Source organism: Microtus pennsylvanicus, chromosome 4, assembly GCF_037038515.1.
Source record: "Microtus pennsylvanicus isolate mMicPen1 chromosome 4, mMicPen1.hap1, whole genome shotgun sequence".
Classification (NCBI taxonomy): Eukaryota; Metazoa; Chordata; class Mammalia; order Rodentia; family Cricetidae; genus Microtus; species Microtus pennsylvanicus.
In genome coordinates, this window is record NC_134582.1 from 12,375,762 (window position 1) to 12,397,661 (window position 21,900).

Here is a 21,900-nt window from a genome sequence, read left to right on the forward strand (position 1 = left end):
TTTTACTACCAAATAAACACACAGAGGTTTATTCTTCCTTTTAAATCCCCAGCCTTAGTTTGGCTTATTTCTAGCTAGCTTTTCTTTAATTATCCTGTCTATCTATTGCCTCTGGCCCTTTGCCCTTCTCCATTTCTGAGTCACTTTCTTTCCTTCTTACTTCATAACTTGCTGGATAGCTGGGGACTGGCCCCTGGTGCCCTCTCTCCTTTTCTCGGACCTCAATCTCCCCAGATTTCTCCTCCTATTTATTTCCTCTGCCTGCCAGCCCCACCTATCCTTTCCCTGCCTGCCTATGGGCCATTCAGCTCTTCATTGGGCCAGCCAGGTGTTTTAGACAGGCAAAGTAACACAGCTTCACAGAGTTAAACAAATGCAGCATAAAAGAATGCAACACATCTTCGCATCATTAAAACAAATGTCTCACAACATTAATGAACATAACGTATCTTAAAATAATATTCCATCACTTCCGGGGGTCTAACTACCTTGTGTGGAAGAGAGGTGAAGTCTGGGTTGTAGCGTGGGGTGACTTGGCAGGTTCACACACTGATAGCTGGCTGAGCTAGGAAGCCTACTCCACGACTTCTGAGCCAGCACACCTGCTAAGCCTTGCACCAACCAGATTGTTCGTTTCACCGTGGCAGAGTAAATGGAGACTGGCTACAATCTTTATCTTATAGCCATGGTGAAGCCGGATGGTGACCTTGCCTTGGTGACTGATTTGAGCTGGAAGTATTTTGGAAAAGTCGGTGATAATCAACACCAATTTTGCCGAGCTTGCCAGGAACAAGGCTCCTGCTTTTTCTCAGTGTATACAGACCTGCTCAGCTTGGCCCTAGAAGTTCTGTGGCTCCTTTGCGCATGTGGAAACAGGAACAGAGGCAGGTGACTTACTCAGTCTTGGTACATTTCTTGAGTTCCTGGATTAAGCTTTATCTGAAGGTCTCCCAGGACATTTTAGCCATAGAAAACTGGAACATCCTTTTTAAATTTTATTTTATTATTATTATTATTTTACCTTACAAACTTGGGTCTGATCTCCACTGATCTGCAGTGCAGACAGTGAAAACCCAGCTATGCCTGTCATTCCCATCATTGGTGTTCCTCTGGCCTTGTTCATCATACTCAAGCAGATACACCTTTGCCGGGGTCCTCCAATGATGTCCCCAGAGTTCAGCAGAATCAGAAGCCTGTTTACTCACTGCGCAGGAATAGCACCATATTCCAAGGACCACGGTCTGTTTCAGGGGAGAAGCAAGATCAGCAGGACACAGTTTTTGTTTTCAAGGAATTTGCAGACTCAGGGCGTGTTATTAAATGAACCACAGCGTGTAGAGTTATATGCACTTATGCAAGTCTGTGCAAAATCCAGAATATGCCTAAGGGAAAGAATTCTGCCTGGGGAGGTGAGGGGAGCCACCAAGGATATGATCTGGGTGACAAAATGACAGGATGGAGGCAGGCTGTGCTCCTGTGATGCCGTCTTGTCCTTGCTTTAGGTGGCAATGGTTCTTTGGTACCCCTCCCCCATGGATTGACTCTTTCTAACTCATAATGCCTCCTACCGAGAAGCTGGATTTAGTTAATCTCTCTGATGATAAACTAAAGTCATTTGGCCACATGGGCTAGCCTGGGCTCTCTAGCGTGAGGAGAGATGAGTACGTTATTTATCGGACTGGGGCTGTAGCTCAGCTGTTAGAGAGTTGTTAGTGTGCTTGCTTAGCACATGTGATGTCTTGGGCTTGACCCTCATCACTGCACAGAACCAGTGTGATGGCTCATCCTTGTGCCTCCAGCAATCAGGAGTAGAGGCAACCCTTGGCTACTTAGCAAGATCAAGGCCAGCCTGGGCTACTTGAGACTCTGTCTTAATAATAATAATAACAACAACAACAATGATGATGATGGAATGAAAAATACCATTGCGCCTGGGAAGAGGGTTCAGCAGGTAAAATGCTTATGATCTGAAAGCAATAAAGGCCTGGATCCCCTGGACCCATGTATCTACATTTATAGCTGGGCATGGCAGATGTGTCTGTAATGCCCGTGTTGGGGAGGCTGGGACAGGTGGGTCCCTGGAGCTCACTGGCCTACTGTTTTATCCAGTCAGTAGCTCTGGGTTCAGTGAAGGGGCTTTGTCTCAAAAACTAAGGTGGAGAGGGCTGAGCAAGATACCTGATTTTGACCTCTGGCCTCCATATACATGTATGCAAGTCTGTGTATATGTGCATACACATACCATACACATATCACACATTTGATTTATTTATTTATTTGTTGAAGGAGGCTGCTTGTTTGTTTCCGGAAATAAGCACGCAATAACTATATTAATTCAAACATTGCTTGGCCTATTAGCTTACGCATATTTCTAGATAGCGCTTACATCTTAAATTAAGCCATTTCTATTATTTTATATTTTACCATGAGGCTTGTGGCCTACTGGCTGGTGACTAGCGTCTTTCTCCTCTGGCGGCTACATGGTGTATCGTTGACTCAGTCTAACATTCAGTTTAGTTTTCCCGCCTAGCTCTATTCTGCCCAATCACAGGCCAAAGCAGCTTCTTTATTCATTAACCAATAAAAGCAACACATATCCAGAAGGACCTCCCACACCACTTGGTTATTTTGAAGTTTTTTCTTTTGAGAATATAAGTTTTACATAAGCAAGTTAGCCAAACCACAGTGAGTTGTCTACCATGTGGTGTCTTCCCACTTGGTCACCCTGAAATGCCCCTGGATCTAGACAGATGAAATCTTGAAGCACATAAACACATGTGAACCTCAGGTAGGCAGTGTAGTAGAGTTCTAACTTTTCATTCCTTCTTCTTGGGAACAGTTTAAATCGGGTCAGGGTGAACTTCTACTTTAGAAATAGGTTTAGTTTTATTTTATACAGATCCAATGTAGAGCATAAGAGGGAAACTAAAAGAAGACCCCAGTGAGTTGTGACTGTTCCTGGGGAGGGTGGCAGTCACTACGGCACACCTCTTCCCCCAGCTCAGTCTGAAAACCTCGCAGTTCAGGTACACCTGGGTAAAGGTGAGAACAGGCACTCTGATTACCTTTAAAGGAATAGTGTTGGCCCTGGCAGGCTCTAAGTGTGGCCTCAAACTTCCATTTTTGAAAAAAGAAGGAGAAACCGTGTGTGATGGTAATACTGTCCTGTGGCCTGTGGGTGCCCACACATACATCATATATATGCATACACGTATGATTTGGGGACTGTAAACCCTCAGACCCTGAATTTTCTATGGCCCTCTGCCTTCCAGAGTAAACAACTTGTTTTCCTATGCTTGCAGCTGCTCTGAGCACGAACCCTCCCTGATGGCAGAGGAGTGGTTTCTGGTGGGGTTGCAGCGGAAGAATCCCGAGAGCTAGGGCGTGGTCATCGGTCAGGAAAGGCACTATGTAAGCTTCCCTGGAAGGCAATAAAATTGGCATTCAAGATGTTCAAGGATGCCGTGTCTCTGTCTGTCTGTGTGTGTTTCAATCTCCAGCCCCTTTCCCAGCTAGTGAACCGTCCCATGGTAGACAGACAGTACGGTACAGGTGGACTGTATACACATGCTTACATATCACATGCATAGAAGAAAAGGGAAAAAAACAAAGATTCCAAAGTCAGTGCTTTTATTGGTAAGTCTTCCTCTGTAGTGCCAGTTCCCAAATAGCGACAGGAGGACAACATGGACTTAAGCAATCCACCCTCCTCCTCCAGCCTCCCTAGTAGCTAGGACTGAAACTGTGACTCATGTCATCGATTTCTGACACCTTTAAAGTCTGTAGGCCCCTTAGTACATACAGGGGCCCGGTGAGAGAGAGATGGCACTGGGTCCCGTGAAGGTAGTTGTGTGCTGGTGTCGTGACTGTTGCCCCATCTCCTCCATTCTGAAGACTTTCTCAGCCATCTGCCTGTCCTTCCAGCTGGTGGGAATGGGAAGGGGTCCACCTCCCTGGCCCTGATGCTCTGTGACCCTCCACTTCAGCAAGGGGCTGTGGCCTTCCCAGAGGCTCTGTCATGTCAGCTCTAGGGGATTTATGTCTGCCTGATTTTCAGTGAGGAGAAACACAGGACAGTGTTCTTGGCTACGGGATGCTAGGATGCTGGACAGAAGACGGGACATTTGTTCACACCAACCGTCCTGGTTGTCCTTATTGTTTCCTTTTTCTCCCTTTGATGCCTAGGATACCAGGACAAGAGTTTGGCCACCATAGCTGAGATGCCTATTGAGTAATTATAATTAATTACTTCATTGTAATGAATGCCTATTAAATTAAGTTGCCTATTAATTAAATGCAATTGAGAAAGGGAAGAGGAAACACAAGCCTGGGGCGCCACCTAGAGGAGGAGGTGTCCCTGTGCTTACTGCTACTGCAAAACGACATCACTCTGAAATCTAAAACTTGGTTTTATGAAAATCTAAAACTTCACACACACACACACACACACACACACACACACACACACACACACACACACACTGGGATGGAAAGAAAATGAATAGCCATTCACATCCCAAGACTTGTTTCTTCTTTATTGTTTCTTCTTTACAGGGCAATTCTGCTACCTGCTGTCAACATAGTTTACAAACCCTTTCCCCACGGCTGCAGCAATGGCACTTGCCTGAAACACCAAAAGCAATTCCTGCTCCTCCCCAAGAGCCATACACACGCATGGGCTACTATTCAGAGAGTCTTCTTTTTGTCTTCTCCATCTTTCTTTAAAACATGGAAATGAACACCGAGAGTCCCCCGAAGGACAACCGATCTTCATTTCTTGTTGATGTCTCAACTTGTTTCTGATCCAGTCCCACCTAAGGCCAGAGATTCTCACACCAAAACCTCCATCTCTAACTCTTTCCCAAACCCAGCCTGTGTCATCCCAGGGTCTGTTAGGACAACTCACCTAGACCCCTGATCTCCCCTCAACCTGTTCCACATACAGCCTTTTCTAGCTGGGCTCAGAGAAGCAGCCCAGAATTCAGCCACGACTCATCTCTCTGCCAACTCCGTCCACCAGGGACTTTCCAGGCTTCACCTCAAAGTATTTCTGGAACCTGACAGTTGCTCAGCACCTCAGTGCAGCTCCCAGATCTGTGTCAGCACAACGCTTTGTCCCAGGTTCCTGCAATAGCACTGTTGTTGGCTTCCCTGCTCGCAACTTGCAACTTTACCCCTCTTTAGTGGACTTCAGTGGAGCGACCCTCGGATGTGAGGTGATATTTTCCCTCTACTGAAGAGCTAGCAGCGGCTCCCCCCTGTATTCTAAAGAAAAGCTCAAAGGCCACTGAGTTACAAGGCTCTACATGTCATGTAGCCAGGCAGCCCGAAGCCCTTCACTATTTGCCCAGCTCACTGCTGGGCACACAGGTCTCCTTGCTGTCCTAAGCTGTGTGCTGGCTGTCTTCTGCTCGTCTCCCTGGTGCCTGCACATGCAACCCTCACTTCTTTCAAGTGTTTGCTCAGCAGTCACCACCCCGAGAGAAGCACCTGGACAAGTGCTCACACCCACCAATGCATACGTGGAGTCTGCTTGCTCTGTTCTCTGGAGCTGGGGTAGAGTGGTCACAGTAACACCCTTTGGCTTAATTAGAAGTCGGGTATTGTGATGTCCTGGGTTGCCTGGGATCATGCCAACTTACACCTGTTACCCCAGTGTGATTAAGTGTTGCTTCTACGTTTCAGAAGTGTTATGGTTTGGATGATAAATGCCACGATTGTCCTAGGGGCAACCTCTGACACACTTGGCTTCCTCCCCAGCTTTTGTCAACAACTGCTCATAATCACCTCATTGCTTTCTGCTGATCTACGGAGCCGGCAGCAAACACCTTTGAACTTTTCCTCAGTCCTCCGCCCACCGTTCTTTGCAACACATGGGCATGGATGGACAGACACACAATCACATACTTCTGTGATACTCTGTGGAGATCGAAGGTAAACTATGTAAGGGCAGCTTCTTGACTACCGAACACCGTCTTTTCCAAAAGATACAGTCTCATGTAGTGCAGGCTGGCTTTGAACTTGTTGTGTAGCCAAGGGTGACCTTAAATGCCAGATCCTTAATCCTCCTGCCTCTACTTCCCAAGTGATGGCATTATGGTCATGCATGACCATGCCTGGAACTCTAACTCTCTCTCTCTCTCTCTCCCCCTCTCTCTCTCCCTCTGTGTGTCTGTCTCCCCTTCCCAGAAGAACTTATTGCCATTTAATTAACTTTCATGTGTGATTTCAAGACAACAGGACACAGGTACCCCATTACCCTTAATCTTTTCCTCAGTTCTCCCACTGAAAAAGCGGTTTCAATGACAGGCTGCCTGGTGGACTTTCCCTTCCCCAGAGCGATGCAGCTTCTGATTGCGCCACATCAGTGATAGTGGCAGTTTCTGTCTTGGTTTTGGCAGCATTTAACAAAATGTGACTGTTTTTGACCAATGTCCACAATTGATCAGCATCCACTGTTTGACCAATGTCCACAATTGATCAGCATCCACTGGGAAAAGCACTGGTTCCTCTTTCAGTGGTAATGCCTACTACCAACTTTCCAAAGTTGCCTGGATATGGTGTTTATTATCCTCTAGTGACACGTGCCACCAGCATTACCCCAGCCTCCAGGTTGCTTCTGGCGTGTATCTATGCACCTATGGCTGTGGCTTCTCGTGGGTCCCAAGTTTCTGGATCTTCCTAAGTCTGGATGGCATGGTGGTACCAAAAGGAAAGAAGCCGGGTGTTGTGGAATATTACTTAAACAGATGTAACACATCTTTGCCTAGTTAATGTTGTAGGACATTACTTTAACTGTGTAAAGATGTGTTACATTGTTTATGCAGCATTTGCTTCATTATGTAAAGATGTTTCACCTTGCCTGCCTAAGGCATCTGACTGGTCTAATAAAAAGCTGAATGGCCAATAGTGAGGCAGAGGAGGGACGGGTGGGGCAGGCAGGCAGAGAGAATAAGAAGAATCTAAGCTCAGAAAGAACAAGGGAGAAAGAGGAGACTTCTGGGGCCAGACACACACGGAGTATTCTGGCTATTTTGCTTTTCTGACCTTCAGGGTCAAACCCCAATTTCTGTCTCTGGGTTTTTATCGATCATGCTTCACACATGGACACATACACATAAAAATAATAATTTTAAATGAAAACAGTTTCAGCTGTGCAAGATGAAGGAGTTCTGAAGATGGGGGGTGATGCCATTCGCATAAGGTTGTATACGTCCTCAACACCACTGAACTGCATACTTAAAAATGGGTAAAATGAGACATTGTATGTAATTTAAAAACATCAAGAAAAGATCAGCCGGAGTTAAGGCAGCATTTATTCAGTTTGTAATTGTATTGTGTAAGGCATACAGTGCTGGCTATCAACAAAGACACCATTTCTTCTAAGGCCTTCAGTGGTTGGGGTTTTTAATCTAACACATCATCATGTTAGGCAGTTATAAAGTGGACAGAACCTAATGCATTTTGCCTCATCAAGGCTTGGTCAAATGCAATCACCGTCACAGTGGTGCTGCCCTGAAGGTCACCTGGCCACTTGTTCTGTGTGGCCTGGCCAAGTAGGGGTGGGCTCTGTGCTTGTGATCTCTTCAGGCTGTGTTCTGAATGATCACGGCAATGCCTTGACCACCTCCAATACAAGCCGACCCCACTGCATATTTTCCACCTCGGCGCCTGAAAAAGAACAAGAAAATTGTTATTGGGGCCGGTAAAATGGCTCAGCAGGCAAAGGAGCTTTCCACCAAGCATAATGCCTGAGTTCAATGCCCAGAAGCCACATGGTGGAAGAAGAGAACCATTTCCCTGCCAGTTGTCTTTTGACCTCCACACACATGCTGGAGCATGCGCATACACCCACCATGCACACACACACATAAAACATTCCATTAGACTAATTAATTAAACAGCATTAATATTCATTCTTAATCAACTCATCTTCCAAGTCCCTTCCCCAATCCTTAATTTTGGTTTATGGTCACAGTAGATAAAAGAACCCAGAGAGCAGGATATTCTTACTAAAAAATGAACAATAGCAGGTGATGGTGATGCACACCTTTAATCCCAGCACTTGGAAGGCAGAGGCAGGTGGATCTCTAAGATTGAGGCCAGCCTGGTCTACAGAGAGAGTTCCTGGACAGCCAAGGCTACACACAAGAGAGAGAGTGTAAGAAGAAGGCTTCAGGCTTCAGGAAGGGAAACACATGAGCTTCGCCAGGCTGAGGGAAAGCAGCAAAGGCAGGAGACGTTTACAGAAATGGGGGTGATGGGGAGGAGGGCAGCAACCCCGCACATGACTTCAGACTCTTGGGTCACTGTGGAGTGATGCAGCTGATGTGGTTGTCTATTGGAGGAGCGAGTCATCTAGAGTAGACCTTGAGAAATTACCCAAGCATGACTGACCCCCATCTAATGAACCACTAGGTGACAGGAGTCCTCCCAGCTTTGCTCCACAGGTTGACGTTGAGCTTGCAGCCTCACACAGTCAATTCGCTCTCAACTCTCCTAACAGAACTAAATGGCCCCAAATACGCAAAGCCAAGAGTTTTCCTACCCAAACTGGAGAAATTCAAACACCTGGGATGCAGTGAGGTCAAAGTTTAGCTTGCAGAGATTGCCAGTCTGCTCAGGTTTCTTTAACAGTGGCATTTAGATCTGTACCTTCTCATACCTTCTCGATAATTGGATTTATTAAATAAGTTTTTCTTATTACAGCTGTGGACACTAAAATGCAGAGCCACAGAAGCAGGCACTGCTGGTCACCAGCACCAGGGTGGCCCAATGTGCATGGCTCTCGCCGTGAGCACTCCCTTAGAGTGCTTGTACAGTGCACACAGCAAACTCCAGAAAGAGCTTGCAGGGTTACTGATATGGGATTCCCCTCTGTGTGCTGTGAATACCATTGGTTAATAAAGAAACTGTCTTGAGCCTATAGCAGAGCAGGGCAGAACAGAGCTAGGTGGGGAAAACTAAACTGAATTCTAGGAGAAGGAAGGCGGAGTTTGGAGAAGCCATGGAGCCAAAATTTTGCTGTGGCGATACACAGATTAAAGGAGATGGGTTCATTTAAGATATGAATTAGCCAGAAATACACTTAAGCTATTGGCCAAACAGTATCACAAATAATATGGTTTCTGTGTGGTTATTTCAGGGCTGAACAGCCAGGAACAAAAAAGCGGCCTCCTACTATAGGTTACTAACAAGCTGACCAGCTCTTCTGCAATGCCCAGTGGAAAGTGTCTCCTAAATAATTTGTTTCTCGTCAGAACCAGTGCAGGGGCTATGAAGAAGGAAAAACAGGATTGTGGTGAAAAAAATGTGTTTCTATTTTTAAAAATGCCATATTTGGGGTCTAGAGAGATGGCTCAGTGGTTAAGAGCACTGGCTGATCTTCCAGAGAACCTGGGTTCAATTCCCAGCACCCTCATGGCAGCTCACAACTGCTTGTAACTCCAGTCCCAGGTGATCCAATTTCCCTCTTCTGAACTCTCCGGGCACCAAGCACAAACATGGAACACGTACATACACGCAAGAAAACACTTATACACTAAAATGATAAAAGGAATAAATTTTCAAAGAAAGTGACACATCTAGCGAGTACCTTAATTCATAGACCAAGTGTGCGGTGATTCTGGATCCAGAGCCTCCCAATGGGTGACCCAGGGCAATGGCACCTCCATTCACATTGCTCTTACTGGGGTCAAGATCCAAGGTCTTCTGAACAGCCAAGTACTGGGGAGCAAAAGCTTCATTCACCTTAGAAGAGAGTTAAAACCCACAGAATCATTCCTCGAAGGTTGTTTGTAACAAGAAGATCCAGACCTGTAGACAGCGACTCCCTGTTTCTTTTTATTTCAATTAGCTCACAATGTTATCTAAATTTATCTTTAATCACTCCATGTAAAGACTGTAGGTCCTCAGGGTGTGTGTGTGTGTGTGTGTGTGTGTGTGTGTGTTGTAGTATATGTGGAAAGAGCTAGCACCCACGGGTAGCTTTTGTTATTATTTGTCAACATAATTATGTTTAAGGTCATATAAAATTATCTTCCTTTACAAATAGGTTTAAAAAGGGGCAGAGAGCTGGGTGCGGTGGCACACACCTCTAATTCTAGCTAACTGAAAGGCTGAGATGGGAAGATTCCAAGTTAGGGGCCAGCCTGGGCTTTATAGGCAGAATATACCTCTTTCAAAATAAGGAGTTGTATATTTACTAAATGACACTTCAGATCAAAAGCATTCCTTAAAGAAAAGCCGGCTGCAATACTCTAAGTAGATGCGTGCTGGAGTAGATACCATGGAGCCCAGAGGTTTAGGAACTAGATGGAAGGTCACGTCCTCCTGAGAAATGATCCTTGTGTGTATTTTCAAATATTTACAATTGAATTTCCAGAGCAAAGCTCAATTCATTTCCCAGGTTAAATAAAGCCATGGCTAGACAGTGTCTACGTGCATTTCCTAACACAGCGGGTATGCCCTAAGTGGCTGCTATTATTACTTAGTACTAAGCCACCCTTCCAGGAAGACACTGACAGACAAGAATACACCATCATTGCCTAAGGTGCAGGCACTGGGAACTGTGGTAGATGTGGTACAACTGCCCAGCACCCTTCACATCACAGTGACACCAGCCACCTCCTGTTTTAAAAGAGCTGGGTGTGGCTGCATTTTCATCTAATCCCAGTGGGGAGGTAGGGATGGGAGGATCCCTCAGTCTTGATGACTAGCCAGTGAGCGATCCATTTCAAAAAATAAGGTAGAAAGAGAAGAAGGAAAACAAAAAACCAATAGAACCTAGGCTTATATATACATGTACACACACAGATAGACAAGAAACAAAAAATAAGAAAAGCATTTTAATACAGCGGGGACATATCAACACAGAGTATGCACAGTCAATACACACATGGGCGGAAAAGTCAACAGCACTAAAACATGAGCTACAAGATAGCAAGAGAAATCATCTATGCTGTAAAAAGGAAACACTTACATCTACCAAATCCATGTCCTTAAGACTCAGTCCAGTTTTCTTCAATGCTCCATTGATAGCAGGGACTGGGCCTATATAAGAATAAAGGAATTAGATGGACACATATGTTCTCTTGTTATTCATAGGCCGGACTTCTTTAAGACAGGTGTGTGGTGTATACCTGCAATCCCAACCCTCAGGAGGCTGAAGTGCAAGGATCGTGAGTTTGAAATCAGCCTGTTTATACAGTTAGAACTTACTGCACAGAACAAATTCCTCCTTCTAGAATATACAAGGAAATGGTCACAGATCAGAAAGGGGGACAAAGGTGCAAAGCTGAAAGCAGTCAACTGTGGGTGAGACACCCACATGAGACAGTCTACCTGGCGTTAGGACTTTGAGCAGCCGGGGGCCATATGCAGGGGCCATATTCAGTCAGTTATAGATTATACTGATCTCAAATGACCAGGCAGACCAAGAGTTGTAAGGTGTATGCCCATTCCTTCACTCTGAACTTCAGCCCATTTGGATCAAAGGCAGGGAACACAGTGGCCCTTCCATAAGCCTGGCAGAGAGGAAGCTGTGGGGCACTCAGGGAAAAGGGACCTGAGGGAAGAACCTTTCTTAACTCCAATAGTAAGTGGGGTAACACAGCCCCCCACTCTCTCCCCAGACACTCATGTTTATTTAGTGAGACTCAGGAAGGTTTGTGTCTTTATTTCTAGTTTAAGTACTTACCATTAAAAGCTGTGGGGCTTTAGGCTCTTGCTGGGTTTTAGAGTTAATTAAGAAACCCTCTGATGGGCTGGAGGGGTGGCTCAGTGGTTAAAAGCACTTACTGCTCTGCGGAGGACCCACGTTCAGTTCCCAGCACACACCTGCTGACTCACAACTCTTCATAACTCCAGTTCCAGGGGATCTGATACCTACCTCTTCTGAACCTTCACAGGTAGTAGGCATGCATGTGTATACAAACATACATGCAGGAAAAACATTCATGTATGTAAAATTAAAAAAAATCTTTTAAGAAATTTTTTGAATTAACTTTTTTCTTCTTAAAAAATTTTAATTTTGTGTGTGTGTGCATGCGTACGTGTGTGCATGTGTTCACTGTGTGTGTGTATGTGCGTGCGCATGCACAGATGCAGCACCCACAGAGGCCGGAGGCATCAGACCTTCCTGGAGCTGGACTAATAGGCAGCTGTGACATGGCTGTGGGACTGATCTCAGGACCTGTAAGAACAGTGCAAGCTCTTAACCACTGGCTCATCGCTCTGCTCCCTGATCTTTGTCTTTCTTAGTTTACATATATGGCTATTTCGCCTGCATGTATGTCTGTGCATCATGTGTGTGCCTGGTGCCCATAGAGGCCAGAAGAGGGCATCAGATCTCCTGAAACTGGAGTTAAAGGTGTTGGTGAGCTGCCATGTGTGTGCTGGAAACTGAACCCTGGTCTTTTGGAGGAGCAGCCAATACTCCTAACCACTGAGCCAGCTCTCCAGCCCTCTGGCCTTGTCTTTTTAAGCATGAAAACCATTTATAAAAATGAAGCCAAATTAAGATAAAGCTAACGTTGCTCCATTCAGCTCAATGAGCTCCCACATACCATCCACCCCTCCCCCGCCACTGTACCCCCACAAGCTCCACAAGAGTGTATTCCTACAGCTTTGTGCCTCTTTGAGCAGTCACTAGTCCTGCCAAGTCCTTGTGACAGCTATTCTGCAGAGGAGCTGAGGTACTGGATCCCCAAGCAAGCTGCTCTAACCCACATCATGACTTCATTGTGTAATTTTGTTTCCTTCCTTTCCCGTGGTGCTGGGGACCAAGCCCAAAGTCTAACACATGCTACACAAGGGCTCTACCACTGAGCTGTAACTCCAGCACCCTCTCTTTTCTGTGTTGATTTTTAAAACGGATACCTATAATTTTTAATTATGTGTATATATGTGTGCATGCTTTCTCTTTCTCTTTCTCTCTCTGTGTGTTTGCGCGCACGCATGCGTGCATGTGCATATGTGTAGAGTGCCCATGGAGACCTGGAGAATCAGATTCTTCTGGAGCTGCAATTACAGACAGTTGGAAGCCACCTGACATGGATGCTATAAACTGAACTTGGATATACAAGAGAGTATGCACCCTTAAACATGACACACTGTCTAGCCCCTCTGTGGAATGACTTTTAAATACTTCAGACAGACAGTACGCTATGACTGCTGCCTATAGAGGATTTGCATGGTCTTGGTGGTCCTGTCATGTGGAGGACAGTTCTTCATAAAGATGATCTCAGTGAGTCCACCAGGGATCTTGATTTGGTTGCTTTTCCAAGACTCTGAATGCCCAAAAAGACCCAACTCTAGTCATAGAACAGAACAGTTTTCATGATAAACTCACCAATACCCATGATACTGGGATCACATCCAGACACGTGGTAGCCCACAATTCTGGCCAGTGGTGTGAAGTTATGCTTTTTGACAGCTTCTTCACTAGCTATGATAACAGCTCCAGCACCGTCAGACACCCCCTTCAAAACAAAACCAGCAGATTAAAAACAAGAGCCGTAAAAGAAGCGAGGCAAGGTTCGAACTAATGGTGCAGCAGATCACAGAGTAGTATAGGGTTAGGGCCGTGCACAGGAAGCGCTGACCATGTGTTGGATGCTGGTGGAAGCACTGTGGGACCCTGGGGACTTTAAGAGATCCTTTAAGCGTGGAGTGAAACCAAAGGACAATGAAAAGGAATGCAGAGAGAGAGGGAGAGAGAGAAAGAAAAAAATTAAAATCTTTACATCAGATACATGTAGGTGTAAAAAGAAATATGACACATTATTATGTGAGAAAGAAAAAAAGAAAAGGCATGAGGTATGAAAACTAACTTCATAAGCCCGGAGGATTTCCTTTCAATGGACTGAAAAGATGAAGAAATCAGATTATAAGGATCCCTGGCTACAGATTTCATGTTAGACTATGAAAAGTCAAATTAACAAAATATAAACATTACCAGTGTAAGTTAAGCAATTAAAGGTTAGAAGGTTCTAGAAGTATCTGGAAGAGACTTCACAATCATTTGGCAAGAACATATTGGCAAGGCTATGTGACACACCGAGGCGTTGCCCGCAGTGACAGTCCCGTCTTTCTTGAACACTGGAGGGAGCTTTTGCAATTGTTCCATGGTTGTTTGGGGTCGAGGATGTTCATCCTCTTGCATCATCTGCTTTCCTTTCTTTGTCTTCACCTCAATGGGTGCCATTTCCTCTTTAAAGTAGCCAGCATCGTTAGCTGAAATAGTGAAAGACCATTAGAACCAAACTCTGAAAGGAAGAGAAGCCAGGAACCGATTCTGTCAGCTCAACCCCTGCTCTAAATGCTCAGAGGGTCCTTCAGTCCCTTTCTATTTAGCAAGCTGCTTTCCTATTGGAGGATTTAACATACCCCCACCCCAGGAATCTACACAGTGAGTCTGCACCTTTTTGAAATTATCATTCGGGGTGTGTGTGTGTGTGTGTGTGTGTGTGTGTGTGTGTGTGTATGCGCGTGTGCTGGACCACACCTCCAACACTGCATGAAGCAGAATCTCTGTTGCCTAGTGTACAGCAGACCAGCTGGCCTGTGAGCTTTTGGAGAGTCTCCTGTTTCTGCCTTTCATCTTTACTGGGAGCATGAGGACTGCGGATTGCCCTACCACACCCAACTTATGTGGATTCTTGGGATTTGAACTCAGGTCCTCCTGCTTGTTATAGCAAGTACTTTACAATCCGAGCCATATCCTGAGATCCTACTCTGACTTTTTGTTTTATTAAATGTTTTTATTGTGAGATGCTAGACTGACAGCTGTGTTAGATATAGATGTAACAGAACTAAATACACCCAACTTGGGCTGGACAGATGGCTCAGTGGTTAAGAGCATTGCCTACTCTTACAGAGGTCCTGAGCTCAGTTCCCAGCAACGTCTATAATGGGATCTGATGCCCTGTTCTGGCATGCAGGAATTCATGCAGAACACCCATAAAATATAAATAAATTTTAAGAAAATGCATCGAAAACTTCTGGTGAAAAAAATGAGTAATCAAACCATCACAGAGTTGCCTAAGCCACTGAGCATAGGTTGAGACAAGGACAACCTGAAGAGATTGTAAGAGCTGTAACTGATGTAATTACATAAAATACATTGTATCCATTTTGAACCTCCACAGATCAGAACACACTGGAGTCATCTATCACCTCAACAATAGAGTTGGTCAGGGAAAAAATCCTACTTTAATGTGTGTGTATATATGTGTGTGGTATATGCATGTGTATGCATTTAGTGTGTGTGTATATGTGTGTATGATTATGCATGTGTATGCATTTAGTGTGTGTGTATGTGTGTGTGATTATGCATGTGTGTGTATATATGTGTGTGGTATATGCGTGTGTATGTATTTAGTGTGTGTGTATGTGTGTGTGATTATGCATGTGTGTGTATATATGTGTGTGGTATATGCGTGTGTATGCATTTAGTGTGTGTGTATGTGTGTGTGATTATGCATGTGTGTGTATATATGTGTGTGGTATATGCGTGTGTATGCATTTAGTGTGTGTGTATGTGTGTGTGATTATGCATGTGTGTGTATATATGTGTGTGGTATATGCGTGTGTATGCATTTAGTGTGTGTGTATATATGTGTGTGGTATATACGTGTGTATGCATTTAGTGTGTGTGTATATATATGTGTGATTATGCATGTGTATGCATGCCTGTTTGCATGTTTGCACAGAGATCTGAGGTATCCTGGTACCCTACTCTCACGCTCTGCCTTGTTCCCTGAAGGGAGGGTCTCACTGAACATGAAATTCACTGTTTTGGTTAGGCTGTCCAGTCAGCTAGCTCCTAGCATGTCTCTACCCCGAGTGCTGGAGTGTGGCCACCCTCAGTTTTACATGGGTGCTACATCATGTGTGTTCAGCAACATCCCTACCCACTGAGTTTCTTGAAAGCCCTTCATCTGAACTTTGATACCACATTTCCTTTGGAAAAACAGAAGTTCTGCCCTTATTTAGTTTGACTCTTCCTGTCTGAGAAGCAGGAAGCTTAGGTTTGATTTTCTCTAGTTTATAGGTGGTCTGTGAATAACTGAGGTCAGATCCCTTCACCACAATGGAAGAAGAAACCCACGAGATGGCTGGGTGGTCTCTGGACTACAAGTGCCTCTTAGAAATAACCGGAATGGTGAGCAGGATGACATCGGCTCCATCCACTTCTTCCTCTGAATGGACCGACTTCATCCTCACTACATCAAAAGCATCCCCGCACAAGAACTTCTGGTGGATGATAATAATAACAGCTCAGTTAAATTCTTATTCAGAGGGCTGACAAATTCCTTCAAGCTGCCATTGAGAAGCCAGCAGCTGTCCCCATGTTTGTTCTGGAGGGTCAGAAAGAAGTGTGTGTCGCGAGGCAGTGGAGGGAGGGTCTTGGACTAATGAACTGAGACAGAAACAATGAGGAATGGGAGAAGGAGGCATCCAAAGACACCCAGTTGGTCAGGCCCCAGCAGCAGACAGATCCCTCTCTGTATGTTAGGACATGGCTCATGGGAAAGGCCACTGACCTACTCGGGACTAGAATGGACTGTAGTGGCTGATTGTTTATGTAACAAGGTTAGTCAGGAAAAAAATATCAATTTAACCTCCAAGACAGGGTCTTACTTTGTAGTCCCTGTATTGCCTGGAAAACAAGGCTGACCTGGAACTCACAGAGATCCGACGGTCTCCGTCTTCTGAGTGCTGGAATTTAAGGCATATTCCTCCATGCCTGGCTATTTTGTTCTTGACAGTTGACAAACAAAACAAAACCCCCGAACAAAACCCTGCCCCTACTGCTCTAAGCAGCAGTTTCATATGGTGGAGCAAATAAAATGCCTCAGTATGTTCTATGGAGACCAACTAGGCCAGGACAAATCCCCACGTTCAGATTGGGCCAAGAGACATTCCACTTTTGATTAGGTGTAGTCATTAATTTATTACTTATGTATACGTATGTGTGCCTGTGTGAATTCCTATGTATCAAATGTACCCATGGAGGTCAAAGGGGCATCAGCTCCTGAGTTACAGGCAGTTGTGAGCCAACCGATGTAGGGGCTTGGAACTGAACGTGTGTCTTCTGCAAGAGCAGTAAGCACCACTCTTAACTGCCAAGCCATCTCTTCAGAACCCCTAAATCCCACTTTAAAAAGATTAAAATTTTTATTTTATGTGACTATGTTTTGCCCGTATGGATGTGTGCCACATGTATGTGGTGCCCATGGAGGCCAGGAGAAGCTATTGGATCCCCTGAAACTGGAGCTACATGTAGTTGTGAGCTGCTACATGGGCAATGGGAACTGAGCACAAGTTCTCTGCAAGAGCAGCCAGTGCTCCTAACTACCCATCACTTCAGCCCGCAATACTGCTTTTCAAAGTAGCATTAGCTTATTTCACAAGAGAAATTTCCACATGAAATGTTCCGTAACAGAGTTACCTGATCATCTAAAACCAAAAGAAAAAAGTGATTTCCAAAGGTATGAGTTTTAAAAAATCCATCCCTGCCTGGTCACTATGACCTTCGGGAGGAACCCCGCCCCCCTCCCAGTTCTTCTCTCTATACCAACCGGCTTTCCACCTCTGCTGGGACTGCAGTGCGTATCGGTCACAGTCTTCTCTGCTTATGTTGTGTTTTACAGCAAGGTTCTCTGCAGTCAACGCCATGGTGAGCTTAACATGCGGATCCATTAATCCTGTCCACAAGGTGTCTTCCAGCTATAAAGAGTCAGGCAGCGACGTGTTAAAACACTATCTTTGGAAGGAACATGTCATAATTTCTTTAGATTTACATAACAATTGCATTTATTATTTCTATTCATATTTGGTGAATATGGTGGCACACATTAAGAAAATCTCACATCTAAAAAAAACTCAACGTCTCAGAAATGTTTATTTTATGCCACTCTAAATACACAGCTCTAAGTGTCCTTCCAATGGGACAATCACAAGTGAATCCTCCGGGGAGAAGTCCAACACTGGGTACTAATGTAGGGTTTTTCTGCAACCCCTTTAAGTAAACTATCATGTAGTCTGGCGGGGAGCACACGCGTGTGGCTTCTGCATCCTCGACCTTCAGTGACAGATACAGCTGGCTCTATTTGTTTGTTGTTTTGTTATTACTAGACTGAGAAGAACAGGACACGGAATCACCAAGGAACAGAAAAGGCCACATCAGAGCATCTGAGGATGTTCCACGCGCTGCCCGTAATCCCTGTATTGCTATCTCAGTAGAGAGTTTTTAAGTACATCCGTGTCTGAAATACTCATGGTCTCTAAATCTCATTCCTTGGTTTCCAAAAGGCCACGTCTTATTTATTTATATTATTCAGTGTGTGCATCTGTGTGTGTAGTGTGCATTGTAAATGCATGTGAGTGTGTGCCCCTGTGTGTGTAGTGTGTGCGTTGTACATGCATGTGAGTGTGTGCATCTGTGTGTATAGTGTGTGTGCTGTATATGAGGTGAATGTGTGCATCTGTGTGTATAGTGTGTGTGCTGTACATGCAGGTGAGTGTGTGCATCTGTGTGTGTAGTGTGCATTGTAAATGCATGTGAGTGTGTGCTCCTGTGTGTGTAGTGTGTGCGTTGTACATGCATGCGAGTGTGTGCATCTGTGTGTGTAATGTGCATTGTAAATGCATGTGAGTGTGTGCTCCTGTGTGTGTAGTGTGTGCGTTGTACATGCATGCGAGTGTGTGCATCTGTGTGTGTAGTGTGTGTGCTGTACATGCAGGTGAGTGTGAGGGTGTTTGTGCCCATTCGGAGGCCAGAAGAGGACTCCAGGTGGCTTCCTTTACTTGTTTTTACTTTAGGCCTTTAAGACAGGGTGTCTCAGCTGAGTGGAGTCTCTGTCTTTAAGTGAGGCTGGCTTGCTAGAGCTTCCCTGGGATCTGCCTGTCTCCATTCCCCAGTACCAGGGTTAAAGACACAGGCAGCTATGTTCAGCTTTTTGTGTGGGTGCTGGGAATTTAACTTCAAGTCCTCATGCTTGCAAAGCAGGCATTTCTTACCACTGAGCCGTCTCACCGGCCCCTGGAAAATGCTACTAAGCTTTTTCTATGAGCAGGGCAATGAATTAGCATTCTTTATCCCAGCTGTGATTGCTATGGGAAAGCTGTCAGAGGTGAAGGAGTATTTTTATCCCTGACCAATTTGGATCAATAGATGAATGCAGACACCGCACTTTTAGTGATGGAGAAACTTATCCAGCGGCCCCTGCTCCAGAGGCAGAACTCCACGTGCCCTTACAAAGGTCTAGGCTGATCTATTGGGAGCTCACCAAGGCCAGGTGGACTGTGACTGAAAAAGCTTGGGATAAAATCGGACTCTCTGAACATGGCGAACAATGAGGGCTGATGAGAAGCCAAGGACAATGGCACGGGGTTTTGATCCTACTTCATGTTCTGGCTTTGTGGGAGCCTAGCCAGTTTGGATGTTCACCTTCCTAGACAGGGACAGAGAGGATCTTGGACTTTCCACAGGGCAGGGAACCCTGACTGCTCTTTGGACTGGAGAGGGAGGGGGAAAGGAGTGGGGGGAGGGGGAGAAGGGTGGGAGGAGGGGGAGGGAAATGGGAGGCTGGGAGGAGGCGGAAACTTTTTTTTTTCTCTTTTTCTCAATAAAAAATTTAAAAAAAAACAAACAAAGGTCTAGTCACCCAGATTACTCATGAAACCTTTCCCTATGGTTTCTTCTGCATGTGACGTATGTGGATTCTAACACTAAAACTAACAAGTTTTCAAATAGCCTATAAAATATAAATCATAAAAGTCTTGGCAATATCTCATGAACAAAACTAGGTTCAAAATTAGTTTTTTTTCTCCCCTCAAGAGTTACGCTATTAAAATTACTTATATAACTAGCAAAAGATAATTTAAGAAATTTAAGGGTCCAAACCTTGATATCTAGTCCCAATCTGGTTCCAAAGCGCATATTTCTGACACAGTAGGGGGCTTGGCTCATGTTCTCTGTTCCTCCACACAAGACAACTTCAGCATCTTTGGCACAGATTTCCTGTTTAAAGGAAAAATGTAAAACAAAAACAAAAACAAAAAACCCAGACAACAAAAGTCCTTCTATCGTATCCAGAGTATAAATTGAGAAATACAAAGACTTTAAAAATTAGTGGTGATTCAAACAAACATTGTGTCTTAATTTGCAGTAACCTAAAAGAAATGTTTAAAGCCACTAGAAGCTGATGTTAAAGAATCTATTCTCGTTTGTGTCAGAGTAATACACTACCTATTTGGCCTAAGGACAGTCTGATTTAGAGCTAGGCTTTCATTATGTAGCTCACCCTGGCCTAGGAGGTATGGCAAACTTTCGCCTCAGCATCCTAGACTCTGAGATTATACAGATGCCAAGGCACACCAAGCTCTAAGAACAGTGATTCTTACTTCAACATTAATCTGGAAAATTCACAGGGATACTTATCTCTGACTTAAATATGTAGCAGATAATAAAGGACACACCTATTTAAGAGTCATAAAAATTGTAAAAAAGTCCTATTAATGGAACTGGTGAGCTAGAGGGATAAAGGGGTCCACTTTATTCTTCCAGTTTCCATCTCTCAGAAAAGATGCAAGCAACAAGCTTCTTCTAAGAGGCTGTCATTCTGTTTAAAATTCACACTAGGAGAGTGGGTACCACTGTTTAATGTATGTTGTCATAGAGACCAATGTGAAAATAACTTTACTCATCACACTATGTCTGTGTCAGTTACCTGGAGGCAGTGAGAACTCTAAAGCTGCCACGCCCTATTGAGTGGGAGCAGCTATTCGATTAACTACCAGCATGCTTGGAGAGGTAAGCAGGGCTGCCCATACCTGACATCCATTCACGATGGACTGGAAACCAGAGCCACACAGCCTGTTGACGGTGAGGGCTCCAATCTCTGTTGGGACTCCCACTCGCAAACCCACATGCCTTGCCAAGTACAACGCATCTGAAGAAGTCTGGACAAGAAAAAGAAGTCTCTTTATAAGAAAGACAGTAACAACAATCAAAAAAGACATGGAAATGCTGGTAATCTCTAAACGGTATGGCTCTGGGGAGAAAGGATATATGCACAGAGACTATATTCGTGATTTTAATAAATACTATCATTTAGGCAGTGGTGCTTCCACTGTTTCACTGTGGCAAAATACATATTACAAAAGTTATTATTGTGTTCATTCTTAAACATACGGTTCAAGACCATCAGAAACATCTGTAATGTAATATTCGGCAACTATTATTAATTTTTTTAGACAACTGAATTTTAAGCATACTAAGTTGTCCTTCTACTTAGGAAATTTACCCATTAAGTACTCCAATATAAGATGGAGATTTGTTTACAACAATTTTACAACACTTAGAGCTAGTTATAAATAAAAGAGTTTGTTGTACAATGTTAGTTGAAGATGTGTTACATTTGTTTATGCTTTGAAACATCTGTTTAATGATACAAAGATGTGTTGCATTTGTTTAACTCTGTGAAGCTGTGTTACTTTGTCTGTCTAAAACACCTGATTGGTCTAATAAAGAGCTGACAGCCAAAAGCAAAGCAGGAGAAAGGATAGGTGGGGCTGGCAGGTAAAGAGAATAAATAGAAGGAAAAATCTGGGAAGAAGAGATCAAGACACAAGAAAAGAAGAAGGAGGATACCAGGGGCCAGCCACTCAGTGACACAGTAAGTTATGGAGTAATAAGTGATGTGGGATTTCTCCCTCTACATGCTGTGAATATGTTTTATTATGATCAGTTAATAAAGAAGCTGTTGGACCAATGACTTAGCAGAATATAGCTAGACTGGAAGAGATATATAGAGAGAGTAGGCAGAGTCAAGGAGACACCATGTAGCTGCCGAAGGAGAGAAATGCCTGGAAACTTTCCATTAAACCATG

The 21,900-nt window shown here is 44.4% G+C and overlaps 1 protein-coding gene across 1 annotated transcript in view; it reads right to left on the bottom strand.

The window, feature by feature from the left end:
• Positions 1–7,298: 7,298 nt before the first annotated feature.
• Positions 7,299–21,900, bottom strand: part of Acaa2 (acetyl-CoA acyltransferase 2) — a 30,872-nt gene continuing 16,270 nt past the window's right edge. Inside the window, exons 3-10 of the mRNA XM_075968279.1 lie at positions 20,842–20,970; positions 19,913–20,029; positions 17,586–17,733; positions 14,060–14,235; positions 13,352–13,481; positions 10,982–11,052; positions 9,596–9,750; positions 7,299–7,671 (exon numbers count right to left, since the gene is read on the bottom strand). Of these exons, the coding sequence (XP_075824394.1) occupies positions 7,587–7,671; positions 9,596–9,750; positions 10,982–11,052; positions 13,352–13,481; positions 14,060–14,235; positions 17,586–17,733; positions 19,913–20,029; positions 20,842–20,970 (1,011 nt within the window). The 3' untranslated portion in view covers positions 7,299–7,586. The remainder of the gene's footprint in view (positions 7,672–9,595; positions 9,751–10,981; positions 11,053–13,351; positions 13,482–14,059; positions 14,236–17,585; positions 17,734–19,912; positions 20,030–20,841; positions 20,971–21,900) is intronic.